This window comes from Poecilia formosa, unplaced genomic scaffold (assembly GCF_000485575.1).
Source record: "Poecilia formosa unplaced genomic scaffold, Poecilia_formosa-5.1.2 Scaffold319, whole genome shotgun sequence".
NCBI classification, from domain to species: Eukaryota; Metazoa; Chordata; class Actinopteri; order Cyprinodontiformes; family Poeciliidae; genus Poecilia; species Poecilia formosa.
In genome coordinates this window covers 523,709-543,411 of record NW_006800258.1, presented here as the reverse complement: position 1 = coordinate 543,411, position 19,703 = coordinate 523,709, and the positions used below count along the sequence as shown (strand labels likewise).

The 19,703-nt window shown below is 38.4% G+C and overlaps 2 protein-coding genes across 2 annotated transcripts in view; both read left to right on the top strand.

Moving 5' to 3' along the window:
* eci1 (enoyl-CoA delta isomerase 1) overlaps positions 1-4,200 on the top strand; it is a 29,138-nt gene extending 24,938 nt beyond the window's left edge. The window contains exon 8 of the mRNA XM_016661241.1: positions 4,158-4,200. The gene's annotated coding sequence lies outside the window, so the exon portion shown is untranslated. The remainder of the gene's footprint in view (positions 1-4,157) is intronic.
* On the top strand, positions 1,105-15,859 carry carhsp1 (calcium regulated heat stable protein 1). The gene is made up of 5 exons (XM_007573135.2): positions 1,105-1,274; positions 12,892-13,021; positions 13,294-13,402; positions 14,449-14,571; positions 15,342-15,859. The coding sequence occupies exons 2-5, from the start codon at positions 12,940-12,942 to the stop codon at positions 15,502-15,504; spliced, it is 477 nt and encodes a 158-aa protein (XP_007573197.1). The 5' UTR covers positions 1,105-1,274; positions 12,892-12,939; the 3' UTR covers positions 15,505-15,859.
* The last annotated feature ends 3,844 nt before the right edge of the window (positions 15,860-19,703 follow it).

The following is a 19,703-nucleotide window of genomic DNA, read 5'->3' as shown; positions in this document are numbered from 1 at the left end:
ACCATCATGGAAGAGTGCCAAGAAGGATAGAAAGTCTTGTTTGCAGTTTGCCACAAGCCATGTAGAGGGCACCATCAACATGTGGAAGAAGGCTTTCTGGTCTGACGGGACCAAAATGAAACCTTTTTGACCCGCATGCAGAATGGTATGGTGAAAAATTACTCTGATTCAATTTGATTGGGCCTTTTGCAAAGAATATGTAAAATTTTCTGTTTTTAAACACGCAAACTGGTCAAGATGTAACATTAAAGATTTGGGAGAAAAAAAATATGTTAAAGTTTCTGGATGCAACGATCCACTTTATTCACTTTCTATACCGATACCAATATCTGAGATTTAGTAGCAGCCATTACTGATCTGAAACAGAAAAATATTGCTGAATTGACTAAAAGCTTGGTCAAACTTGTAAAAACAACACAACTTTAATTTGATCAGTCAGTGCAATTAGGATTATAACAGCCAATGTGAAAAATAATAAACTGAAACTGATAAAAACAACAGGCAGACAATCTTGATCAAACATGTAGAAATAAACTGCAACAAACCTTCTTTCAAATTATTCAGAAAACGTAATTAGGAATTCTTAATATAATGTAGCATAAAACATGATGTTGCTTAGAGCACAAAGCAGTTGAACCAAATAGATTATGGATCGGGCACATTGTCACCCAGACTAAAAGTTTTTTTCAATATCAGAACCGATATAGATATTTAATATCGGATTGGTGTTGTCTATTAAAGTTTGTGGTTGTGTAAAAGTTAAAAGGGTATGGATATTTTTGAGTACAATGCAATGTTCTCTGTGGAGAGGTGCATTTTAAATAATCTGTAAGAAAAAATACATATTACAAACATACATTGAATAGTCATATAAATAATAACATTAACAACTTAAATTGCAGCCAGTCATGATAACATATTAAAAGAACCATTCGAGCTGAAAGAATTTTTATTTCAGCATTTGCTTTGCGCTTTGTATCTGATACTTACGGGGGAGTGTGTTTCCCCATTCTCACTGGTTGTTACGGTAACTCCTGACGTCCCTCCCCACTCTACAGAGAAGTTACGCCCATTCAGAAAAAAAAGAGAGGGAGAGCGCGACAGAGCGAGTATTTACGGTTCTTGGCTGCTGGAGGATGAACCTAATCTCTTCCACTCTTTGTGCAGCAAAGAAAAACATTCAGCCACATAATTTAACCAGACCCGGGTTCTTTTTGGACGCTGTTTTCAAGCTTCAGAACTAACTTGTCACTTCATAACTTGAAGGAACAAAGGTGAGTGATGCCATTAAAACACTTAACAAGCTCAAACTCTTGTGAATCCCGCGGTGCTAGCTGAGTAAAAATGTGTTGGAGGCTAGCTGCTCAGTTTCAGACTGAGTTCGGCTCCGGAAAAATCTTTGCTCGGTTGTCGAGCGTAGAACTTTGTAGCTGCAGAGGTTTGCTTTGGTTCTCCTGTAGCTTCGGAATGACGTTTGAATGGACAAATCTCCACAAACTCTGCTGTCCAGTGCGGGATTGGGCTTTCCTGGCGCGTGCAGGCGGTCATTTCCTTTGAAGGTGGGGGTGGAGATAAAATACCAAGAGAAGAGGGGCCAGCAGGCGCAGTCAATGTGAGTTTTGTCCGAGAAAGTACTGTCGCTGTGATTCACGCCTTGAAAAATCCAATTCTGCTTTAAAATAAATGACAGAAAGATGCTGCCGCTCACTATTTAAAAACATTCACACGCCTTCGCCATAATTACCTTTGGAGTAGCTGAAAAGAGTAAATCTTTCCGACTCGTACTTCAGGTTTGCTTATGGTAAAACGAATAAAAAAATATAAGATGGAGATATGAATCCTGCTTATGTCAGATATGTTGTTTAGGGGGCGGTGACTGAGTATGACTACTGCGTTGGAGCTAAGAAATGGGAGTTTTATAAGCCTACAGTTTTGCGTCCTCCGGAACACAAACAAACCGTAGACTGGCGTCTGATTTACAAACACACACGCTAGTCTGAGGTTATCATTTGAAAGTTGTCTTTCCACATAGTTGCTTAAGAAATGAGAAGCCACTCATTGCACCAGCTGGGGTTAAATAACTTGTTGCCAAGTGGGACACAACAGTAACTATCCAATAAGACCTATTTGCTCAGTTAAATTCAGCTGGTAACATTTTTATTCTGTAATTTTTTTTAGCCAGGCAGTGAGCGCTACTGTGATGATGGGTAGTTATGGAAAGCTATTGATGGATTTAATCAGTTAAACCATTATGTATACACAGGTATTCCACCATACTTTGCCACAGCCACTTTTTATTTTTTTTGCTAAGCCAGTCTTGAGTGTTTGTTGATTAAAAAGATCAGTCTTAACCCCCGTCAGATTATTATTTTGTTCCATAAACTGCATGGGTTTTGTTACACTTTGCAGACCAAAGTGTTAGTTAAAATCCCCAAAGAGTTTAGCAATTTGTGATGGTGGGACAGAGAAGGCTCTTTTCTGGTATCTCTGTCAAAACAACTCGTTGGCGTGATGATTGCACCCAAAGGGTTATTATTTAGACTTGATGATCACAAGATTACGCTGTTGCTACAGTTCTTTACCATTGAATTTTGTATTTGCAAAAAAGTTATATTTATATGACAGTGGACCCCCACCTGTTCGTGGTTCAGAATTTGTGGATTTTTCTTTGAAACATTGCCCCAAATAATCTACATAAAATTAACCTTTTTGGGTTTATTCTATAGAGTTTATCTTGAAAATAACTCAGTTTGAGAAGCTGAATACGGTGGTACTCGACACGCTGGCATTTGCAAAGCAACCAATCCTGGAGTTCCTTTAATTTTTCCAGGGTGCTGATCCAAGAAATAAGGGTGTTAGCTTCTAATGCTAAGATGGTTTCTACTGTGTGTATTAGGTCATAGTAAGATATGTTATGTGGTTTAACTATTAAATTAGGCCATCGGGAGGATTTTTAGAGAGTATCTTAAGTATTCGTGGTTAATATGGGTTCTAGATCGGACTGTGTCACTTTAGATTTATTCCCAAGTGAAACAGGAAGTCGTCGATTATCAATTACAAGTTCCTAGAATCTCTGATCAGAAATAAATGTACTCAATTCAAAGGTTTATTTTTACTTTATTTTGTACATGGTTATGCTGCAGTAGTAAAAGATAAATTGAACTCTTAAATAGGGCTTCACGATATGAAAATGAAAATTGACAGTGCTAAAATCAAATTGTAAAAGATTAATACAATACCCAAGTCTTTTTCCCCTTTGTATTCTCATATTCCCATCCCCTTCAATTGATTTTCCCTCACATTTAACAGTGTACCAACATTTTTTTCATACCTGCATTGAAATATATTTTACATATGGCCATGATTAACTCATATCTTTATTTCATTATTAACCAGAATGTGATTTACTTTCTTGTTTTTTTTGTAGTTTGAGTGAAATTCCTGTAAAAAAAAAAAAACAGCAAACATTTAAATAGCCATCTAAATATTTTTTGTACTTTTTTAGTGTCCTTCTACATGCTGTTGTACCACTGCGTTTATTATCACACCGTGTTGAAGACATTTTTCTCGCAGGAGGCTGAAACCAATCGACAGGAAGAGTAATAAATGTGGATGATTTGTGGGGCCATATAAAGGCCTGACAGGAAGATTAATGGAGTTCTGTTATAGAAGCTCATGTTTGTTTTTTACCTCTCAAACTCCTGCACCAGCGAAGTGTCTGTCTGCAACATAAACGTTTCCAAATCGTTGTTTCCTGGTGTTTGCACAAGGGAACAAATTCCACCGACATGAGTCAAATGTGACCCAGCCAGCTGGAGACATCTTTATTGCCACATCAAACAAAGTAACGCTTTGCAAAGTGCCACAATCAGTGCTGAAGTGTATAAAAGTGATTTCAGTTTTTTTTTTTTTTTTCCCCTATTTAAAGAGACGGCATGTGAATATAATACCAGGTTTATTCAGTTTAAAAAATAGTTTCTAAAAATTAGATCCCAACGAGAAATTAAACATTTTATTAATAAAGTTGAGGAAGTCATTATAGATTTGTGAATTATGTAGTTTAACAGTGGAGCTACCTGTACTGCCTGTACACTTAGTGTGTTAGCATGCGGGATAGAAATCTGTAAACATCAGTGTGTTGGTGGTAACACACACACACACACACACACACACACACACACAAAACAGGGGAAATACAAGGTTATGTTGCATTGTTGAAACTGAAACCTGCTCAGACGAATACTTTCCAAACATATTTGTTTTTCAGAACTTATTTCATTAAAACCATAAACATCAGTGTAATTTTTTAAATAATTTTTATTACTACCAGCCTGGGCCAGCATGTCATAAAACAATTTCTGGAGTAAAGCATTAACTAAGACCTGACTCGACCTACAAACTAATGCAAAATGTTTGACGTTTTAAAACACTTTGAAAGTTCGTATCTGACGTGAAACCTGGTGCTCAGAAGAGCCCACAAAGGTTCCTGCACTCACAATAAATAAACCAAAACACACAAAAGTAAATCTTTTGTTTCTTTCAAATATAAAACAGAAGGTTATTATTTGTTTTGAAATGCAATGTCTTATGTGGTTCACAGCTATAAAAAGTAGAGGCAAAATGTAGCTTTTTAAAGAAATGTACTTTAAGTCTTTGGAGTTAAATTTTCAATGTATGTAGAAGTAGAAACGAGACCTGTTTAGTGTAGCTCTGTTAGCGTGTTTGCAGTCGGCGTGCTAAAATCAGTGATTGTAACCAAACCACAAAAGCTCTCCGCAGGTATCAGTTGCTTCTCGTGTGTGAGGAAAACATGGCTGATGAAGACACAGTGGTGTTTCTGTATCTGCATTTCCATTGACCATGTATTTGTGCAATTTGACATTTTGAAAATAAAATTGCTTAACGGAAACACACCAATTTTGGAAAAACGTTTGTTTTTTCAATAAAAAGTTTAGCCGCTAAAATGAGATGCATTTCTTTTTTTGGCCATATGAAAATTGTTTTATTTCGCAAAACTGCAATGGAAACTGGGCCGATGGCAATAAATTTTACTGGATGATAAATTGTTCCAGACGTTATTGTGATGAACGATAATTATATTGTTTTGAGACAATTTTCAAGCAATATAATGGTAAAGGTATAATAATGCAAGAACACATTCTAAAAGATTTTTAAACTTTAAATTTTGGTGAACATTTAACACTGGAACTCTAAATAACAGAAAAAACAAAATGAACTTTGAAGTCTTTGAAAACCAAATTGTTCTTCAAAACAACACCAAACTGAAGACTTTTATCATCCAGTTTCTGGTAGAAAGAAAAAAAAAGATAAATCATGCAAATGAAAATTATTGAGCTCATTTTAATTTATTATGTGATAAGTTGATTTATTGTGACAGGCTTAATGGAAACACTTGTTTTTGCATCACGAGTCAAATGACGAACAACCAGAGGTTACCAGTGGCGCAAACCACAAAGAAGACAGGAAGTAGTTGGAGGAACATGGTGTCATTTTAATGACTTATTTGTGTATAATTTTTTACAATTTTTATTGTTTCTTATTTAATAGAAATAACGCAAAAATAGTGGTGTTGTTTTTTTTTCCCACATTAGGGGAATATTGACAAAGTTTTGTGTACATTTGTAATGCAAGTACAGCTACTGTCTTCTTAGAAACACAAAGGCAGCATCTTGAAGTCAACATAATCATAGCTGTGTAATAAATGAGTCTGAATAAATCAACTCACTGTTTTCTTGTCACCTCAGCTTTTAATCAACATCAATCCTCTGGTACTTTCTGTCACGTCATTATTAGTTCCATTTTAACGCCTCTGGTCATCTTGAAAGTGTTTGGAAGAGGCTAATTACAATCAAATGAGGTGTGCTGCAGTGCCACCATAACATTTTTGTGGTGTCGATACAGAGATGAGGTAACGGAGGAAAGCAAGTGGAATGATGGTTTTGCTTGACTCACTGCTGGCATAATTGCCAGCTCTGCTCTGTGTTTGAGCTGCAGTGACTGACAGCTTGACACAGTCTCACTTTCACTGTCTTCATTGCCATCAGTGAAGAGAAGAGAATAGATGCTGATCCTTGAAAGAATCCCCAAAGTCACTCTATTTGCTATAGGGCATATTCAATCTGAGTAAATACGAAATAAGTTTTCAAATGAGGAATTCATGTATGATTGAAAAAACTGGGGTTGTTGCGCTTCTCCAGGACCAGGATGGGTTGCCATAACGATGGAACTACGAAATTCGTCTTCTGGACCTTCAGTTCAGTGACCTCAATCTCCAACAACATTGGTTTTAGCTGCAGGATAATGATATGAACATCACAAACACTTGATGCTGTTTGTTGCTGCCAACGGTGACTCAACCAGTCATTAGCTTTAGAGGTCAGTTGCTTAATCAAAGGGTCAGATTGAAGGAAAAAATAAAAATATGAGTTTATTTTTACTTTCAATGTCTCTTTGGAGTCTGTACTCTTTGTATTTAAGTGTAATTGCAAAAATAAATAAAAACACGGTAGGGGTATTAGGAGGTGCGACATAGCTTTAGTCTTAGCTCATGCTCCGTTTGTACATTTAAATGCAGACTGAAGTGAGGTCCAGACCAGGAGACTGCTGCTGCTGCAGTCAGACTGACTCTCAGCTACAGAGATGCTGCACTGACGCACATTGCTGGGATGAGTCATGAAATTGTCAGAACAGGATCATTGTTTGCTATCACACAGGCACATCTCATTTGGCCTTGTGCACACAAACACTCACACACACTTGCATCCATATTCACAGGAGAGCCTGTAGAAAATGCAGGCTGTGTTTGCACGATGCCCCTGTTGTCGGTCAGCGTATTGAAGGTTTTCAGTGAACTGCCCAGAGCTGCTCATGTTCCCGGTTCACTTCATCCATTCACTTCAGTTACTGTCTCACAAAGGCAGCACTATAGCAGTCCTAACATCTGCTACAAAGGCTCCAATGCACACAGAGTGGGGGGGAAATACTGAAAATGTGAATGCAGACATTCTCGTTTTTGTTTTTTCAATTAATTAATCAAAAGTTATGTTTACCTTGAAACATTGTTTCTTAGTTTCAGGTTTTTCACATTTCTGAAGCATTTACATCTTTTGATCAAGTTGTGATGAAAATATTTAAAATCTTGCACTTTGATATATTTTATTCTATTCATTCCTGTTTGATTTTAAAAAGCAGAAACACTAAGATGGCAGGTAATCAACTGGGATCATTTCTGATGAGACTCTTTGGTCTTCAGGTGATCTGTAGTGTTTGTGGTTGTAATGCGACATAAACCTGGCATCCTTTCATCTGCTTGTCAGCAGGAAAGCAAAACTCCCCCATTCTAAATGTCAGTGCAGATTTTAGATAAAGCTAAAGTTGAAGTGACAAGACCTGCAGATAAAACAAGAAAAAGGTCATTTCATCTCTTATCTGTAAGGTTTGTTTTTCACTCCAAATGTTTTCATTTTTAGATGTACATTTCTATGTGAATGGAAATGTACATTTTCTAAGGTTCCATTTTTGTTTAGCACCCAAGCTAATAACTGGGCGAACCTGTGAAGGTACCATTTAGACACAGATTTAGCTCAGAATAGTCTTACCTTTTCACCATCTTTTTTTTTCTTATTTTCTCTGATTTTATGTATTTATTTTTATAGAGACTATTTAGCTAGACGCTGCACAGTGGCGCAATTTGTAGAGCTGTTGGCTCTTGCCAGGAACGTTAGATGGAGATAAGCACCAGCATCCCTCCCGACCCCACCAAGGGACAAGGGTGTAAAGAAAATGGATGGATGGATTTAGCAGGAAATATAATAGCATCTGATGTACCTGAACTACTTAAGAAAATGGTAGAATAGTCCTTTAGTTTAGCCACGGCGGGAAGCTAGAACGCTATTGCTAGCTTTAGCATTGGTAGCGGCTAAATGGCTGATAGTCATGGTATTCTCCCAGTGCTTTAAAAGCATTCTTTATTAGCCAGCACTGTCAACACTACACTGCATGCATGACCTAACTTCTTTCTGGCTTGAAAGTAAGATTGTTACACACAGATAAAACAGCTTACAACTCATAAAAAGATTGTAAAATGTTATTTCATCAGATAAAGTCACATGCTGACAGCATGATACATCTACATGTTTTGGCCTTCCCCTTTGTTTAATATTTGTGACATGTAAAACCTTGCTTTCCTGTCATTTTTTTTCTTACCTGCCTTAAAAGGCAACGCTTCAAACATCCATATTAGCTTCTTTCGCAAAGCAGTTAATTGAGGCTGCAAAAGCAGCAAAACGTCTCAGGCTTGACCTGAAATCTTTTCTGAATGATGGAAGTTAATTTCTTAGAGGCCGGATATTGCTGTGAGCTGTTTTTTTTTTTCTCAGGCTGTGTGTTTATTTCGTCACACAGTTACAAGCTTACTCTCCAAACTTGTCTAGTTTTGATTTCCTGCCTCATCCAGCAGGATGGGAGGAGGCATGACTTCCTCCCATTCATCACCCAGCTGTCTAAGTTTAACAAAAATAAATATTTTAGCTATTTCACTGACGGGGAAACTAAACAATGTTCCAAAGATTAACAACTGAACAGTCAGCTCTGATATCCAAGTTAACATAATTACCATGACAACACTGTTGCTTCAAAGTGCAATGTGCAACATTATCACTCTGGTTGCATTGAACTTTTTACTACCCAATCACATTCTGGATGCTGAACTCTCCAAAGTTTTACTAAGCTAAAAGTAAATATTATGGAACACAAAAAAACATTAGTAACCATCCTACAGTGATTCACCAGAAAGTGCAAGAAAAAACATTTGATCTTACCTACTACCACTGATTACTTGAATCCTATGAAACAAGTGGTGTAAAAACTCCCTCCCACCCCCAATTTTGAGAAGTTGATGCAAATTATACACTTCATAGCATCTTTAAATGCGATATATTTACAAATCAGGGCTTCCATCCTGTACAGAACTCTCTGGATGCAACATCCCATCTCATAGATATTTAAAAGAGTAGGATTATGTATTTTCCAGGCATCTAGAGCCATTTTATAGCACAATCAAATAACTGTTACCTTCAGTTGTCATAAAAATGCTTCATGTATCAAATATGACTTGGAAGAAATTTGACTTTCTTATTTAACTCCTTGAAATTGGGCCTCTGTCTCTTGAAAAGTTCCTTCTCCTTCAACATAACACGGCTCCTCTATTAACCACTAACAATGTTTTTACCAGCGTTGCTCTGAGAAGTAGCTCCTATGAATTCAGCAGATGACCAGTTCCACCAGGTATTTGCTAATTGCTGCTGGCTAGTCTGAAGGAACTGAATGAAGGCAAAACTATGTTTTTGATGAGGGAATAACGTAATGTAAAGTTCAAAGTCAATTTTACACGATGCCGCGCCTTTAACTGCCACCGCAAAATTCTCTCCAATACTGTACCTACCATCACTGAATACAGTTAGGGACCGCTCTTTGCTTGGAATTATTCGAGTAATATCCATGCAAAATAATCGCTAACATAGAAAGCTAATATTACTTCCTGCTGAAATGTGAGCGCTTGTGTCTGAGTAACCAGAGACGCAGCTGAACACATGTACAAACCGATCAGGTTTGTGCTTATCACGCCTCTCCGCTCCGCCGTTTCTCCACACTCGTGTTATTCTGCAGAGTGGTGTGTGTTTGACCCCACAGACCCGATGTGTGGCGTTTGGATGATCAGGTGTTTGCATGCTGGCTGCGCCCCGGTGGACCGGTATGTGCTGTGTCAGCCGGGTCATTAGGTGACAGGGAATCCATAGAGGACGAGCATGGAAACTTCTGTGTGAGTGGAGGAGAAAAACAAAGAGAGCGGCATTTTGTTGCGTCTGCCTGACAGACAAAGTACTGAACACAAAGTGGAAGGAGAAATTCTTATACAAAGTTGCTGTTTTCATATTGTTCTAAATGCAGCTTTTATTTGTTACTATGTTACCAACCTAAACTGTTACTTACTGGTTAAATTTAATTATAACCTTCCACCAAATATCTAACCTAATGTTGATCATGACAAAATTTTCACACAACTTTGGTGTAGACACAACTCAAGCTGAAGATGTTTTAATGTTTCCTCATCAAATCAATCGATTCTTTCTGTTCCAGTGCAGTTTTCTTTTTTCTTTTTTTCCCCCCAACTCTAGAGGCACTGAATCCACAATCTTTGAATTTAATGACCCTGGTCAATAGTTTACTAGGTACGAAACCAAAAAAGTAGAATATGTTGTTATTTTGCTGTATCCGTCATATTACTTGAACATGGCATCAAAACAACAATTTATCACAATAACTTCTGGGACAATTTATCATCCAACATACTGAATCGTTATAGTTGTAGACTATCTTTGTTTCAAATTGAGGAGTTTTGGCTAAAACATTTACAGACATTAAAGGTGAAATGAATATATTTTGTACAGTTTTGGTTTAATTACAACTCTGAATATGGTGGGGGGCTTTCAGTAAGTTACCTTCTTTTTTTTTTTTTTTTTAACGATTAATCAATTACTAAATCAATTGACTGTTATTTCAATAAACAGTTACAGTAATCACGATTAATTCAGCCCTGAAATAGAGATGACTTGACTGTGAAACTTCAACATTTTAAATGGTCAGCTTTTATTTCCCTCCAATAATTTTAGTTAGAATTTACATTATTCTACATAATTGCCGATAAAACCTTAAAAAAAAAAGTCATAGCAGTAAAGATCAGCTCACAGGGTGAAAAACACATCCATTGTTAGGAAAAACCCAACTCGACTGGATCAATGGAATAACACTCACAGACAATAATCTGCTTTTTTCAAGCTGTGGGCACAAAAACACACTGATGGTTCCAATAACTGGTGAGATGTTAATTATTGGACATGGAGTCCACCAGTGGTGGCTGAGCTGGTGGACTTGAATTGTGTCCCATGACAGCTGGCTGTGGGAGACATTGAGACTGTTGTTCTGCGAAGTGGTAAAGATAAATGAAGCATGCTGTCCAGAGAGGGAGCAATCGCATTAACTCATTGTTTATTGAGTTTTGTCCAATCAGAGGCCAGAATCACTCTGTTCTCTGTTCCTGCAAAGTGTGTTTAGACAACTGGAAGGAACTGTTCACATGCTTGGACTCTCAGGTCTTCTTCAAAGAAACTGTAAACATGGAGGCGTGATGTTTTACTTAGCTTATCAATTAATCATCAATCATTTATTGGTATCTCTGATCTGCACTGCTTCTGTGGAAGTTGGGCATTTCCCGTGTTTAGTTTTCATTCGTTTGTGTGCCATGATGTCCGACACAGCTGAAGAACACACACACACACACACACACACACACACACTCTAGCTTTGTCTTTCAGTTCAGTTTGGTTAGATGGAAAAATAACTTTTTTTGTGGTTGTTTTTTGAAAAACGGTAGTTCTGTGGATGTTTTATTATGTTGCATCAAATTGCCAAAGAAAACAGGATTCATGCTGTGGAGACAGCAGCTTCAGTTATCACAGTGAAAAGCTCGTGTAGTTCAGCCAGACAGATGCAGCTCAGTGCGGCGTGTGTTTGGACTCGCCTTACACACGAGCTGCTGTGGACAACATGGCAGCATTTCAGGAAGACGAAGCTGAAAACCTAGAAATGACAGGCTGTCATTATAGCAGCATGTGGTAATTACGCTGTCTGTGACCCCATAGCAGCTACCATAAATACCACAGTGGACATGGCAATTAAGTAAAGATAATTTACAATTTGGATTTGGATCAAATTATTTTCATCGGTTGGAGTGGACCACTCAAAACCTAAATAAGGGTCTCTGTGTGTCCTTAAAAAGTCTTAAATTTGCTAAAATTAAGGGATTAAATTATTATTATTTTATGTAAGTTGCCCTTAAATATGTTAATCACAGGTCTGTTGTTTGTAATTTATATTATCATATTTCCCCCCCTCTTTTTAGGGACTTTTCTGTCGGGCAAACGTTTGAGTCACACACACACTTATTCATTTCATTCTGTGACTTGGGATGGTTGAGGCTAACTAGTAGTTAATATATCCTTGCTAACTAGCTCACTGGCAGCTATCTCTCTTACCAATCCATGCGACGGTAGGTGCACTCTGTGCAATAAGGCTCAGCACTACGGAGGCAGAGGTTGTAGTGAACATCACAAAAATATGCAATTTCCTGCTGTAAATTTCTCTTTTGATACGTCTTAAATTCCATTCATTGTGGTCTTAAATAGTCTTGAATTTGAATTGAATTGGTGAAACCCTGCAAATCTAATTGAGAAACCACACAGATCTTTGTAATACCATCATTGCGTTTTGTCCAATAAGGATAAATTGTTGATAAAGTCGTAGATATGAACACATTTCCAGAGCGCTGAATCTTTCTGCTTTCTATTCTGTTGGATTTGATGTAAAGCCGATCAGATTTCACTGCAACTCAAACTCAGCCATAGAAGCTAGCTGACACTGGATCTGAGGTAATTAGAGTCCTTTATTCGGCTGGTTTAATGGGCAGAAAAATCCAGCAGTAATAATAAAAGGCATCTCTTACATAATCGACCAATCACACCTCAGCGACTGTGTGTCAACCAATTAGAAGAGAGATGGATAAAGGGGTCTGCTCTCCCCCTTCTGTCAGGTCACAGTGGCATCAAAGCGCGCTCAAATTATTGTTGCTATGGTTACAAGTTGTGCGACCATTTCTCCAGTCAACCACTGCTTGAGGGTTAGAGTTTATACCCTGCTATGACTTTATTTGCCCCCAGGGAGGGAAGAAGGTGAAATGTTTCTCTCAGGCTGTATGTGACGTCTCTGTGGGTTTGATGTGTGTCCATCCTCCTGTCCTCCTCCCTCCATCTTTAGAGTGCTGCTCTGTGACCCTTCTGACCCCGTGACGCCGACTCTTCCATCATGTCTTCTGAAGCCACGTCCATCCAGGAGTCTCGACCTGTGACCCCTCCAATGGCCTCCCCAAAATCTCCAAGTTCACCAGGTAGAAAATGAGTTTTTTATTGTTTGATTATTGTAGATTACGCTTAATGTACCAATAATGGTGCAAAATTTTCTGTTAACACTTTAGCCCTTATGCTAACTCTGAAAACATTTAGCATACTTTGCTTCATTTTTTATTTTTCCTAAACACTAATTTACTTGCCTGTTTGATAAGCTTTGAAAAAAAAGTATGTCTGTATTGAAGTTTTGGTTATCAGCTTAGCTAATTCTGTGTGATATTTGTTTATGTAAAACCTTTTCATTCATTTTCAGAGTCTCTGCATCTTCCAACCACCAAGTTCAGACAACGCTCACCTTCCCCAATGAGAGACTTTCTCATCCCCAGCCCTCTGCCCACACGCAGGAACAGGACCAACTCGGCGTGAGGACACACACACACACGCACACACACACAAATATAAAGTTGTAGGTACTATCCAGATAGAACATGTAGCTGTTATGTGAAAGTTTAGTGTGAAACATTTACTTTAGTTCCTCGACAGCAACACAATGATGCTGATTAAATATGATAATCAGGGAGCCGTGAAAATATTTCTGCACGAAGTCCAAACTATATCAACTAACTCTGTTACTGTTGCTCAAATGCAACATATGTTAACATTCAGCTTAACCTTCCTTGTGTACTTTTCTTTCATCTTTTCTCTTCCTCTACTTCTGACTGTCGTCTCTGGTTTTGCTTCACTCCTCAAAGCTGCGCAGCGCACAGTGACCAGCTTCACAGGCTGGAGCTGGAGGTGTTGGTTTTTCAAAATAAAGTACATTTTAACATTTCATGATACTTAAATTAATTTCACACTCTAATTATGGTTAGTATAAGTGCCCAAATATAGGCTGCATGTAATATTCTGTACATTGTTTTAACGTGTATTTTTTAAAAGATCTTCATCTTGAAGGTGAAACGGCTTTTATTTTGCCATGGCAGCGTGCCATGATCAATTACCAAGATTTATTTATTTATGTTTTGAATCTGAACAAGCTGATGAAGTCAGAGGTACCGTCAGGCCCACTGTGATACAGACTGCTGCAGGAGATCCTTCCTGTCCTCAGCCGTCTCTGAAGAAACCTGGATAGTTTGACTTCTTAAAACATCCAGGTTTTCTTTACTTTTCTTTTTTTTTTTATTAATAAAGTCTCTTTGGATTCAATTTCCTGACATTTAAAGACAAAACTTCAGATTCCTACTGAAAATGCAACTTTCTTTTATTTGAATTTGAAGTAATTTTCAGTCACTTGAAATGTCCTAATAATGTGGAATTTAAGAATGTACTTGAACCACTGCAACAAACGACATCAAGAGATTAAGCCACAGATTAGAAGCACAGGTGACATAAACAAAGACTTAAAACACGCATATAAATGAACAACCTGTAATATCTCCATGTATCCCCCTCCTGTCTTGTCCTGCAGGTCGGTCCGGGCAGCAGAGGGCCCCGTGTTTAATGGAGTGTGTAAATGTTTCTCCCGCTCCAAAGGCCACGGCTTCATCACACCTTCAGACGGAGGCAACGACATCTTCGTCCACATCTCAGAGTAAGTGTGTGTGTGTGTGTGTGTGTCCGTCCTGCTTCACCACCTATGACGAGGTGCTTTGGTTTGAATCACCGTCATCCGGCCTCAGAAACACACACACACACAGAGCAGGGAGGAGTGTGTAGGAGGACCACCTTCACCCCAATGCCTTTGTTTTCAGCCTCAGATGTCAGAGGAGCACACACACATACACACACACACACACATACCCTCCCCTTCCACCCTATGGATGTGAAATAAAAACATTCAGATGAAACCTAATGGAACGACTTGATTTCAGCAGAACAGATGAGAATCATCTCATAGAGTTAAACTGACTCTGAGCAGGAAGCTTCTGGTTTAAACCGGTTCCATTCCTCTGATTTATTACTTGTAAAGTTCATTTCCTGACCTTCAGGGAAGCAACATTTGTTAAAAGATCAAACAGTGATCTGGAATTTCTGCCAAGACAGACTGATGAGATAAACAGGAAAATTTAAGTGATTTCAATTCATTACAGTGTTATACAACTGTTGTGTAAATGTATTGTATAATAATAGTTGATATTTAACACTGCAACTGGGAGGCATCTAAAATGTTCAAAATAAATAAACAAAATAAATAAAATGGATACTGAAATTTCTGTAAACCGAGACACGAGAAAAACTAACCATCATGCAAATGGAAATGATGGAGCTCATATTCACTTATCATGTGATTAATTGATTTCTTATTATGACAAACTGAACCCCGAGTTCAGCTTTTCATGTTTGTTTTGTTTTGTCTTCCAGTGTTGAGGGCGAGTACGTCCCGGTGGAAGGAGACGAGGTGACCTACAAGGTCTGCGCCATTCCTCCCAAACACGAGAAGGTCCAGGCGGTGGAGGTGAACATCACCCACCTCAAACCAGGCAGCAAGCATGAGACCTGGGGGGGGCACGTCATCACCAGCTGAGCGTGCGGACCCTCACCATGGAGACGGGGGGCGGGAGGATTTTAAAGGTGTGAGTGGAGGATACTGTGGGTGAATCAGGTTAAGTCCCAGCTGTCTCATCTTCTTCTCACTGAAGTGTGAGCCGCTGCCCGTCGGCTCCGTCTGGACAGAACTCGCTTTTCTTTCATTGGATCTGAAACCTCAAGCGGAGCTGAACCCACAGCTCTCGTTATTCCTGTTGAACCTCACAGAGAAGCGTTCGGAAGTGTTTGGAATCATAAAACACTCACTGAATGTCGGAGTGTTTCCACTGATCTGACAGAAGCATAAATCCATAATCATGTCATGTTTGGGTGAAATAAAAAACTTTCAACAATTCCTGTCTGCTGGTTTATTCTTATTTTAATAGATAGTAGCTTCATTTTCATTATGTGTTCAAAACTCTAATATTCTGTTAAGGTCCAAAACACACAAATGCAACTGCAGTGTTTCCTTTAAATAAGAAATCCAGTTACAATCTTGTGAACAAGTTTAACACAAGTAAAAACAAAAGAACACCATCGGCCTCCTGCCACTTCCTGTTGTCGTCTTCGTCTTTTACGCCAGTAGTGATATCCTGTTTGATCACATAACTCATATGATGCACAAAGTGTTTCAATTGAAATATGATTCTGTCGATACAGTCAGGGGAAAAAAAATCCCCCTCATGGTAACACAAAAACCTTTCATCAAAGAAACTTTAGCTTTTTCAAAATTGTTTCCATTAAGCTCATTTTTCTGAATTCCAATCTCTGATTATTTTTTTTAAGTCAATGAAAACGCAGCTATAGTGGATGTTGTTTTTTTTTTAATTTTTCGAGTAATTTGCAGTTTAGCATTTTGTAATGATATAGGAAACTGGTGATAACATTTTAAATATTCCAGTAGAAGTCCAGTTGGACTGAAAGCTCTTTCCTCTGGATCAATCAGGAGTCAGCCGATGCTCGCTGCAGGGCGCCACCCACCTGTGGGTGCCGTGGAAACCCTTTGGAACAAGTTGAATGTTGTCGCCAGGGAGACTATTGTCTGAGTTTTCCCTCTGGGATCTGTAACCACAGCAACTCCCAACCTTGGCTAGGAGAAAGATGATGACTCCATGAAATCCTGTCTGATGCTAAAAGTCATCCTGTTGTTCCTTCATGGCTGCTGTTAGAAGCTTGTTGTTGATCACCGTGTTGTCACGGAAACATGCTGGCATTTTCCCAGAAAGCTCGATAACCTTCTTGTGTCTTTCCATCCTGTAGACGGTAAGAATGCAGCGGAGCAGGCCTGGAACACAGCAGCACTTCCTTCCTTCTTCAATGATTCAAACTCAAAGACAAACTGTTGGATTTAGAGGAACTGAGCTCTGAAGAGGTTACAACTAACAGCTGAACATGGATCCTTTTCATTTCATTTCCACTTATTCTGGGTTTATTTTTCCCCTCTTGTTTAAATTTCTGGTGGATCTCGTTATCAGCAGCAGTTCTGCTTCTAGGAATGTGAACACATTCTTTTCTAGATCTCCCTCCCTCTCAGCCTGGTTTAGTGGTTCTGTTTCTGCTTTGTTGCACTTTTTTTTCTAGCTCAAAAAAAGCGAATTTTCATAATCACCATTTAAGATCTGCTCCTATTGTACTCAAGTCATATTTTACTGATGAAATTACGCCTATCTAAAACATTTTAAGTACCTAATCAGATGAAATCTGAAATCTGAGGAAGTCTATACGTTTTCATAACGCTGTTTGTTTTTTTGCTTTCAACCGCAGCGTTCAGTCAGTGAGGTTCATGCTGAACACTGGATTTGTTTATTTATTGGCTGCCTTCTCTTTATGCTTTTGACTCTGGAAAACGGTCAGATCTTTCTAGCATTGTAGGGCACATGTAAGTTAGGCTTTTAAGGTCCAGAAAAGATTTCAGAAGGGCACTTTGCTGTTCAGAGGAGACATTTCAGGTGCTCTAGCTCCTCCTACTGTCTATTTTTGCACATTGCTGATAAAAAGTAACTCAATGTGTGGACTGGACAGGAGTTGCATGCCAGGCCTCCGTCATTTAGCTAGCGCTAGCTTAGTTAGCCCACTTTGCAATGTCTAACACCATAAAACTATACACTTGGAATTAACCCTTTGAGAAAAATCAATGATCTTATTGTTATGTTTGGGTTTCCTACCTTAATAAATAAACTACATTTTGTTACTATGTTATTATTTGATAATAAACTGAGCCATCCAGTTTCCTCGGGTGTTACTGCAGACCTCTAATGTTTTTAAAAATGTGCTCACTTTGACTTTTAAGTTCTTAGGATTATTTAGCCAATTTTAAACCTTATGTTTATTATATTTGCAGTTTTATTGCACTTCAAGAAAATAATTGTAGCTACTGTATTTTGTTTTATGGCTGTGTGTAATTTTTTAAGCAAAATATTAAAAATTAAATACAAATATTTAAATTTTTATTCATTTATTATACTTGTGATTTTAGTTTTTACTCATATCAGTATCTTACATTTTTCTGTATAACTTTTTTTCTCCTCCTCCTCATCCTGAGTGCAGTTTAATTCCAATAGTTTGCTAAATGCATGTTTCTGGTTGTCCCTCCTGTTCAGCTCAGTACAGGAGGGAGTTTTTTTCCCCTTTGTGTTACTATAGTTTGTTCTGATTACTTCCTGATCTTATCTAATGTAAATCACTTCACGTTGAGCTTATTATGTATGGAAAAAGCTGGATAAATATAGACAGGCAGACACAGGAGGGAGCCACATTTCTGCTCCCCTCCTGATGTCTGAACAGAAACTGAAGGAGGAGTGAAGGAATCCGTTCCCATCAAACCGGAAAAGCAGATTTAACACAGAAACCGGTCTCAGGTTTTACAAAAGCACCATTGATTCTCCTCTTCCTCTGCTGGCTCCACCACAGCTCTCACCACGACACGTGTGACAGAAACATGTTACCGTCCTAAAGAAAGCACAGGGATGGACGTAGAATGGGCAGTTCAGCAACAGGTTGGAGACGGGCAGCGTCAGAGCAAAAGGTTCCAGTGGTTTTAGTGGCTGTGCATCAGGAGGCACGCGTGTAAACGGCCGCACCTCCTCTTTTTGTATTATGTAAAACTCCACTCAGCTCCTTCAAACTAGTCAGCAACAATCAGCAAAAATTTGTTTAAAAAATTATTATATTTTTTAAACAAAAAAAAATTGACACATCCATGGACATCAGACAGTTTCTAGGGCTTGACATGTATCCTGCTTATTTTAAGTGGGTATATGCAAATTAAATACATTTTAAAGTGATACCTATGCAACACACACCACTAACTACACCAGTTAGTTTGTTGTTGTTGTTGTTGTTTTCTGGAAAGTCGTGCTCATTGAAGCAACTTTATGTTCAAACACAAGCCCAAAAAATGCAAATCATTAAATTCGCAAGTGACTTTAGAAAAAAACAAGGCCAAAGTTGCTAATAACAAGCAGTTAATACAGGAGCCCAGCTGTGATGACTCCCTGAAGGCAGAGTTTCAGAAAGAGCTGGAGTTTTTAAAGATACAAAAGCAGAAATTCAAGGCATTAAATTACAAAGGTACATTTCTTTTAAATCATAATTGATTTATACAGCATCTTTATAACAACTAAAGGTAACATAGTTACTTGTTTGTGCTATAAATGACCCGGTGTGCTGGAAAACACATAATACTGCCGCTTTAAAGTAAAACTGTGAAGATAAAAAATGAAATCAGTCCAAGGGTCCTATTAGTTATGGTTTCTGTGCCACATTAAATTCAGTTAGTATTATTTCTTCTTAACAGGACCAGTTTTACAGGGACACTGGGCTCTGTTAAAGCCCTTCCCTTCCAGGGTGTACTCCACCTGACCGCTGGAGGGCGCCACCGGCCCCCGGACCTTTCCCCAGAGCCTGCAAGGATAAACGGACACAGAGACGGGATGGATGGAGGTTTTGCTCGGCCTCACTACTTGGGAAAAACGTCACTGTGCTGCCCTCCTCTGGCCACATTTGATTACTACAGCTCTAAGCGGTTAAATTAAACACTGAAACATAATAATTATATCAAAGTGCCCACATGAGATGTTGTACCAGGGCAGCCTGTAAGTCTCTGCTGGTACATTTTTATTACGAACAATTCTGCTTTCATATTAAAATGCCAATTTAAAAAATCTGGGAACTTATGAAAAATTAACAAAAAGGGAA